Source organism: Monopterus albus, unplaced genomic scaffold (assembly GCF_001952655.1).
Source record: "Monopterus albus unplaced genomic scaffold, M_albus_1.0 scaffold100.1, whole genome shotgun sequence".
Taxonomy (NCBI): domain Eukaryota; kingdom Metazoa; phylum Chordata; class Actinopteri; order Synbranchiformes; family Synbranchidae; genus Monopterus; species Monopterus albus.
The window spans coordinates 89,253-97,992 of record NW_018127980.1 but is presented as its reverse complement, the minus strand read 5'-3'; the positions used below and the strand labels follow the sequence as shown (position 1 = coordinate 97,992).

Sequence of the window (8,740 nt, the reverse complement as noted above, 5' to 3'; positions counted from 1 at the left end):
CGACAAAGGTTTGACACCGGAGCCATTCACATGGGCGTATTTTATCCAAGTGCGTGAGTCTCAAAGCGACTACAAGCTCTATTGATTGCTATAACATAGTAAGGTAGCTGTCTGTTGCAGTAAGTTCATGTTATAGTGAACGGATTAAGGCATTTTGACGGTCAAAACGGCACGCACACGCGTGTGTGTGCACTGCAGGTAATTTTTAACATCATAAACACCATCAGCAGCTGTAGCCCACTTTCTAGACGCTTCAAAACTGTGCCATTTGAGTGAAGGAAGGACATGCCCGGGTAGTGCGTGGACTGTGGCTTTTGGTGCTAAAAAGTGTAGGATGTGCGTAATGGGTTATTTTAAACCATGCGTCATAGCCTACATTAGAAAAACTAGAATACACCGACAGTAAATTTTAGGCGCCCTTAAGTAGCTGCCTGGTGTCATTTCAGCTCATGCAAAGCACAGACTGTTGAGTGCTTTGTGGGATTTAGTTGTTAAATCCGATTCATGTGTACATGTATGTGCTTTGTGTGTTATTTTTTTAATCATACGTAGTAGATTCAGAGACACAGCATACACCGACAGTAATTCCTAGGCACCCTTAAGCAATGAGACCACGTGACCAAAGCGGGGCGGTCGAACTACAAGCCATTTTGGGGACGGTGTCAGTTTCCACAGAGCACATACACACTGCTGCATTTCACTGGTGGGGAAGCGGATATTTTGGAGGCAAAGTTATCGGTGCCGAAGTGGGAGTCTTATCGAAGCTAAGCCTGGGGAGGCTAGTGTGAAGCCACAGGACAGACACGCACGCATAGGAAAAGAGTTTTATTAGCACGTCTGAAATGCGGTCCGGTCCGCCGTGCGCTCTCCGCCACTGACAGCGTCTGCAGCCTGCTTCAAGATGGCGGCTCTGCTCCTATTCATTTTCTGCTGATCGCCTCGCAACTTTCATTGTCTGTTCGCCTCCAGACCCACCAATTTCCAGCCCAGCCTTCAGGTATGTCTTATTCGATATCGTTTCTAACTACCGGGGGCAGAGGGGGAGGTTTGGGCTTTGTGCTTTTGCGTTTTTTTACGAACCAATCCAGCGGTGGATGTGGAGCTTTCAACGGTGGCTGCAGCGAACAGCGACGTGGAGCTCCGTGTGTCTGCGCACCACTTTTTTGTAAAAGATGTTTCCCGTTCAGGCACAAACGCGAATTAAGATTCGCGCACGCCCTGTGTTGTATTATCTGCTGTTCAGTAATCTGTCCCTACAAGTTGAACAAGGTTGGGATTTGCATTGCGCACTTTAGATTTATGTAAACTGGGAGATCTCGGGCGAATCAGGCTGGGTTGGCTGAGATGTCCACGGTAGCAAGTGCTCCAAACGTTCCTGCTGTGCTCAGATTTCCACACAGCGGCTTCATATTATAGAGTTGGGATGTTTGTGGTGTTGTGAGCTGGGTGTCATGTTGGGTTTGTGCGTATATGACCAAACACTGGATTTATTAACTTAACTTGGGCTGCTCCCATGAACGTGACAAGAAGGCAAACCATTGCTGTTGTGCATAATTGTTTCATAACTTCTTCACAAACACTGGGTCCCCGTCAAATATGCACCGTGGCTGTTTATGCCATGGAGTATTGTTTTCTTGATTAGGACTGATGGCTGGGTTTCTGAGAAATTAAAACAATGTTTATCTGGGCGACTCGTGGGGCGGGATACAAAGGCTGTCTGTGTCTCGCAAACCTGCCAGGGCATCGATGATTTCGCTTGGATTCACATGAGCTGTGAGCAGTTTGCTTGTGAACATTAAAGATCATTATGGATTTTCACCTTCATATATTGAATGTGGTGATAGGCTACGACAGGCAGACATGAACCAGGGCTTTCTTCCCTCTTGGTGGGGAAAAATGATCATTTTACTCGCGAAAGCTATTGTCAGTGTGTAGAGTCAATGGGTTAAATTAATGTAGCCCACCCTCCCACCCCACCCACTCGGGTTTGCAGGCTGACACAGGTCTGTGATTTGGTAGTGTAGCCAACAGACTTGGTGTGTAATGAGAAATATAGGCAGAATGGAAGTTACTCCTTTGTTGACTTTAGTTTTAATGGCGCGGGAGTCGCCACATAGCTGCTTAATTTGCCATTTTCTAAATTGACTGACAACGGATAATGTGAAGTCTTGGTCTCCAGCATTGCCGTTTTTTATTGGGTTATTCCCAGCTGCTGTATATTTGCCTGAAAGGGGAACCTGCACGTTAGGGAATGAATGGGGAAGGACTCTGGATCGTTGCAAGAACCGACAGAAATATTCCAATGTGTTGTTGAAAACAAAATGCAGTGTCAGTAGCAATTCTGATGTGTTATCAACAATTAAATCCTCATGCGCGTTTAAAAGGAAGATTTCTGATGTTGTCTATAGGTTTAATCCTATATTAAACTTGACTGGATTAATAACTGAATCCAGAATGGATCCCTTGACGACATCTGCCCACACTGTACTGGTTGCTGGCTGGTGATGCAGCCATTTTGCTGTGTATTCGGTCCCACACTGAATACGTTTGGATTTGCGGAGTGATTGACTGGAACTTTTACAAAGTGAGCCTGCAGCTCCCCCACGACAGGAGGGCACTTGTCCAAACACCAGCCAATCGATTAATGGCGCAACAGGCTCCCTCACATACATGTAGACATTATCCATCATTAACCATGTGTGAGGCATTCTTTGAACGGAGTCGCTGTCCCAACCTGCCTGCAGTGGTCTGTTCAGAGGAGAGCTGTTAGGGGCGTGTGGGTTCCGATGGCCCGGCAGCTTTTAAAAGGGTCGCCTCCTCCCGAGCACTCAGTGGGCTACACTGAAACCTTTCATGACCTGGCGTTTTATTTTTTCATATGGCAGCAATGGATGACCCTGATGGACGTTTCACCCCCCGCCTTTATTAATATGCTTTGATTATTGTTTTCCAGCCTCCCAAGATACGTTTTCCTTACTGATCATAAACAGGCTTTTGGATAAAAATCAGAAAACAACGATACTTTGGCATCGGGTGAGACCCGTCTGGTCAGACCGAACGGGTCGGTGGGCTGAAGTTAGAGCCACTGACAAAGTGTAGGAAAACGAGCGCCGTGGGACTGGAGCTGATAATAAATATGATCCAGTCAGCGCTTCAACTTCAGCGCAGTCGCTGCTGTCTGGCCATGTTGGTGCTACACTGTAGTGATTATCACGCACACGCGTGAAAAACACGGGGCAAAGCGAGCGGGGATAAGGCTGATATTATTCTCCGAGTCGGGCACATGCATTCCTTTCTGTGTCCATACGGATTTGGGAAGCTCGTGTAAACGCATCGGATATTGGCTGTATTTGCCCCATTTCGAAGGAAAGTCCTTTGAACCGGTAGGCTACGGGCTTTTTTTCCTCCACAAAATGGCAGCCGTGCTGTCTTTTTCCCTCCACAAAAGGGCAGCCGTGCTGTCGGCAGCCTGGCAGTCCAGCGGCTGTCTGTGCGCGCAGAGGAACGGGGAGCCTCCGGTCCCTCCTTGTTCCCGCTCTGCACACTGTTTTGGTTAGACATCCTGCCTTGTTCTGGTCACTGGCGACCAGCCATGTGGGCTAAAATGCAAAAGGAGTTGCCATAGAAACGCTCAGGTTTCCTATACCCTGTGTGGCACACCTGACGCTGTCTCCTATCATCCCCCCCCTCTCCCCTTTTTCGCCCACGTTCACCCCGAGGCGCTGCGCTCGTTGTTCCTAATATTATTTTCAACCCAAATGTCAAAATTATCCAAATTTCTTTAATAAAGTGGCGCAGTTACCAACTAACTATAAATGTTTGATTCAAATATGCGATGACTGTTATGTTAAAGGCTTTGATGGGGGGCTGGTCAGAGTCTTTTTTTTTGTTTTCTCTCTTCACTCTGTCCCGACATTTGCTCTCCTTGACTCGTCCAGACAAGGATTTGTTTAGCTTGTGTGTCGCATTACGCATATAAACACCAAACACTTTGCGTCCAAATTTGGAATGACACCCAACATTTTCTGTGCCATGGCAGAGTTTTAAAACTGAGAAACCTTTTACATCTTGATTCTGGCTGCCTGATAGACCTGAAGTGTTCCTCTGCTGTTGCCACGTGTTAAACCATGTTCATGTGAGAGGACCGTGGAGATCCATCGATCTCTGGGTGGAAGTGACTGATTTATGGTTGTTCTCTGCAGATCAATCTGCCACTGAACGCCTTCCCATTTGCTTATGGTAAGATCAGCATAAAAGACGATGTTGCTTTAACACACTCAAAAAAAAAAACAGCAGCCTTTTCCATGTGGTCTGATGCCTCCCCGCCTGCCGCGCACGCGCGCTCACGCGCGCTCACATCACTTTGACTTGTTTTTCTTTTCCCACGCAGGATTGTTGTTCCTTTCTTCCACCATGCATCGGACGACCCGGATAAAGATCACTGAGCTCAACCCCCACCTCATGTGCGTCCTGTGTGGAGGATATTTTATAGACGCCACCACCATCATCGAATGTCTTCACTCATGTGAGCAATAATGACTTTTTTTTTTCCATCTTATTTTTGTACATTGAAATAATACATGTCTGTGACACAGTGTCGCGGGAAGGTGAAGGCTACATTAATCTTTACCACGTTTCCTTGCACATGCACTGACACAGGTTCTGGTTCAGACTCAGGAATTTTTCAGAGATGAAATCTGATATTGACAATTTTCTTTTTCTGTTGTTTGCAGTCTGCAAGATGTGCATTGTACGCTACCTGGAAACCAGCAAATACTGTCCCATCTGTGACGTACAAGTACATAAAACAAAGCCTCTGCTGAACATTAGGTGAGAACTGTGCCATATACTGTGTTTTTGTTTTTCTCATTTTCTTTATGTAGATTAAAATCTGTCTTTCATTGCTTGGATTTAGTTTTGTCTCATAGTGGGTTGAACTGATGCACCTAAGTATTTTTTTTAAATATTCTAATATAAAGAGTCCATTTTATGCATTTGTGATGTTACAACGCAATGACAGTTTTTGTTTTCTGTCTTTGTGATTTTACTCTTTGTTTTCCAATTGAACAGCCAGTAATTGGTTAAAATATTCAGACATAAGGACCAGTTAGTTACAGACCCCTTAGAGATTTTTACAGCCTGTAATACCAGCTACGAATGCTTATTCAAAGTGCATATGTGTGCACAGAATTTACAGACAAGAACACATGATTTTAAGTCATAGGATTGTCATTTTATCCAAAAGTTGAATAGAACAAGACAAATTCCGCTGTCGGATACTTTCTTTCTGGTTTGAACTGCAGATGTTGATGCTCAGTGTCTCAGTGATGTGACTGAAGTTTGTCTTCCTCTCCAGGTCCGACAAAACTCTACAGGACATCGTGTACAAGCTGGTCCCCGGCCTCTTCAAAAGTAAGAGCGTGAATTCATAAGAATAAATACATTATTAATCAGCTTCCTTCCCCAAATACAAAAAAGTACGTGTGTGTGACTAGATGTGGATATATAGTGTTGTGCTGCTTTTCAGTCACTGTTGCTGTCATCACATCAGCTTGTTTTTGCTACTTTATACTGTCTTTGTTTTGTGTTACACTGTATATGCCACATTATTTTCAGCCCTGAAATGATAATTCTGTGAAAACAAAGTGAGCAGCCTGGTAGTGAGTTGCCTTTCTGAATGTCCTCAGATGAAATGAAGAGGAGGAGAGACTTCTACGCAGAGCACCCGGTGGATGGTGAGTTGCTTGCTTCAGTCAGAGGCAGACACATTTTCCTTAGTTTTCAGATGAAAGAATGGAGCCACTTCATGCTTTGTACCCACTTTATGCAAACATGTATATATTTATGCATTTTTAGACTTGTATGTTTCTGTATATACATCAGCCCATCTGTGTGCATGTGGTTTTTATTTTATTTTATTCTATTTTTTTACTTTTTTGCAGCTTCAAATGGATCAAATGAGGATCGTGGAGAGGTGGCAGATGAAGACAAGAGAATCATTACAGATGATGAGATCATCAGCCTCTCTATTGAGTTCTTTGATCAGAGCAGGTAGGTGTATGTTAAAGCCACTTGGCTGTTGAACTGTTGTCCTCTTAACAGGCTTAAAAATGTCAGTACAACAGTGGTTATTGTCACATGTCTCAGACAAGACACTGCATTAAATCCAGAGGAAATCTGTTCACAAAACCGCAGGTCATGTGACCCGGCCCCTCACTGCTCCAACTGTTATATTTTCTCAACATAAAAAATGGCATTTTTCCAATAATTATTTTTGGACATAATCTTAATATCCTTGTATGAAATTATGTCAAGATATTGATAGCAATTTTTATATTTACAATTTATCTACTTTTTTTTCTGTGGACTGTAGTTTATTTGCGATATTACTGACATGAGCAATAAGCCACGACTACGGTGTCTCACATTAAATGAAAAATCACAAACTGTGGGAAAGAAAGAGTCATTTAGCAAAGGCTACTTTTAATTCAACCTGCTCACAAAATTTTTATTTTTATTTTTTAATTGATAATCCTATTTTGTTACTATATTTCTGCCTGCCATTGGTATTTAAAAACAAATATTACACACTTGTTGTTTTTCCCTTTTGATTTTGTGCAGATTGGGGGGCGGACTGGAGGACAAGCAATGTAAAGATCAGGTATTGATTTGGGCCACATTCTTGGCCTAAATTATTTTTCTCAACATTCTTTGTAACCAGGTAAAGATGAAACACACTGCAAGCTCCTTATCATTCTGAGGCCCAGTGAGTGTTTAATTCACCACCTCAACTCAAATCTGTTGACACAGTTTAACTAAATATTGCATTAGGAAAAGCATTGTTTGTGTAAAGCAAATTCTTCTGCTGGTTCTTAAGGTGGACCAGCCTGTATCCATCTAGACATGCAGTCCCCTATATCAATATACCTTTTAATACAAATGTGTACTATTTATAATGTGATCTAGGTGGCCAACAAGAGGTACCTGCAATGTCCAGCGGCCATGACAGTCATGCATCTAAGGAAGTTTCTGCGCAGCAAAATGGACATTCCAAACACCTACCAGGTCCTTTTTTTTTCTATTTACTGACAAATAAAAACTGGACATTTAAATGATTTGTGTGAAAATCGGTCTGTTAAAGATGACTGTAATATCAAGATTAGTTCCAAATTTTACTGGATATTTCCTGTTTTATTCTGTTGATACTAAAAAGACTTATTCTTTCTAGGTTGAAGTCATGTATGAAGATGAGCCTCTGAAAGATTACTACACATTAATGGATATAGCATATATCTATACTTGGAGACGGGTAAGACACCTTTTTAAGACCTTTAATGGGCGAAGAGAAGACTTGATGTCAATTTATCTAAACTGCTGAGGAGTCTAAATTCTTAAATGTCCTTAATCTTATCAGTTTATTCAAATGAATGAAATACTTTTATGTAAAAATGTATAACAAGTTTTGTTAGAATCAAATGAAGGTGTTGCTGTAATTATGGCGTAATTTCAAATACAAGTAGCCTATTTACAGCTAGCCACTTTTTTAAAAACCATGAAATGAGGTTGATTAGGGTTTTTATTAATGTATTTATTTGTTCTTTACCAATTAACACCAAGTTCAAGAGGATAGGTTTCATTAGATTTGATCTGCACCAAATGCAGCGGTTTTTACAAAGCACAAGTAGTTTTTAGCTTTGTGTTGTACAACAGACACCAATCTAGTCAATTAAAAAATATTGTTAGGAGCTACATTTGTACATGAAATCCAGACAGAAGGCTGCTGAAGGGTCTTGCACAACATATCTTGTAACTTGTAATGCGTTTATTCCTGGAGAAGCTGAAAAATTCAAACCTGAAAATTATTTAATTTTTGTATTTTCTAAGGAACATCAGGAAAATGCATTCACCGGCCACTTTATTAGGTACAGCTGTATGCACTTCAGTGCAACATTTCCACCTTAACATCTGTGTTTATGAAGCTCAAAATGTTTCAGTTTTTGATGAATCTGTCAGAAATGTATAAATTCAATTCTATGTTTATTATTGAGGTCATAGTTAAAATTGGTGTTGTACTGGACTACATTATATTTAGCTGTCTATATTTTTGTCCTCCCCAGCTACAAACATGAGGATTAGCTTATTAGGAAAGCATCTCAATGTATTGTAGCCTCGTACAACACCGGTTGTAACGAAGAATGTGGCCGGTGAATGTATGTGAGCTGTTCACATTTTTTTTGCCCAGATTATGCTAATGTAATATATAGATTGTGCATGTGTTGGTACAAACCCACTTCCACCTTTCTCGTTCCAACGAATATTTGGACAAATGCACCCTGGAGCTTAAGTTAAATTCAGCGTCTAAAACATCTCTAGATGTTAATAGTTGTGCGTCGTTAATCAAACTGTTGTTCAACCCAATGTTTTAGAACGGTCCCCTTCCCCTGAAGTACCGGGTCCGGCCCAGCTGTAAGAAGATGAAGGTGAGCCACGCGCAGCAGGAGGGCCAGAACAGCGCCAGCAGATCCGGGCCAGAAAGCGACTCTGCCAGCGACAAAGCCGGGAGTCCCGCAGGGGCTCCGTCCACGTCCTCTTCGCTGCCAAGCCCGGGCACGCCAGCTCAGTCCCCGCACCCGCACGGCCCCAACAATATCAACGGCACCCCGGCCGCCAACCCACCGACCCCCGGACGGGCCATCAACCAGCTCGGCAGCGGCAGGAAACACCCGAGGGCCGCCCCGAC

At 42.8% G+C, this 8,740-nt stretch overlaps 1 protein-coding gene across 1 annotated transcript in view; it reads left to right on the top strand.

Annotated features, from left to right (window-relative positions):
• The window catches only part of bmi1a (bmi1 polycomb ring finger oncogene 1a), a 16,545-nt gene that overhangs the window by 4,581 nt on the left and 3,224 nt on the right, over positions 1–8,740 (top strand). Inside the window, exons 9-19 of the mRNA XM_020609626.1 lie at positions 3,146–3,383; positions 4,203–4,239; positions 4,391–4,525; positions 4,734–4,830; positions 5,357–5,412; positions 5,688–5,735; positions 5,943–6,051; positions 6,622–6,661; positions 6,967–7,065; positions 7,229–7,309; positions 8,427–8,729. Coding sequence (XP_020465282.1) covers positions 3,146–3,383; positions 4,203–4,239; positions 4,391–4,525; positions 4,734–4,830; positions 5,357–5,412; positions 5,688–5,735; positions 5,943–6,051; positions 6,622–6,661; positions 6,967–7,065; positions 7,229–7,309; positions 8,427–8,729 — 1,243 coding nt within the window. The remainder of the gene's footprint in view (positions 1–3,145; positions 3,384–4,202; positions 4,240–4,390; positions 4,526–4,733; positions 4,831–5,356; positions 5,413–5,687; positions 5,736–5,942; positions 6,052–6,621; positions 6,662–6,966; positions 7,066–7,228; positions 7,310–8,426; positions 8,730–8,740) is intronic.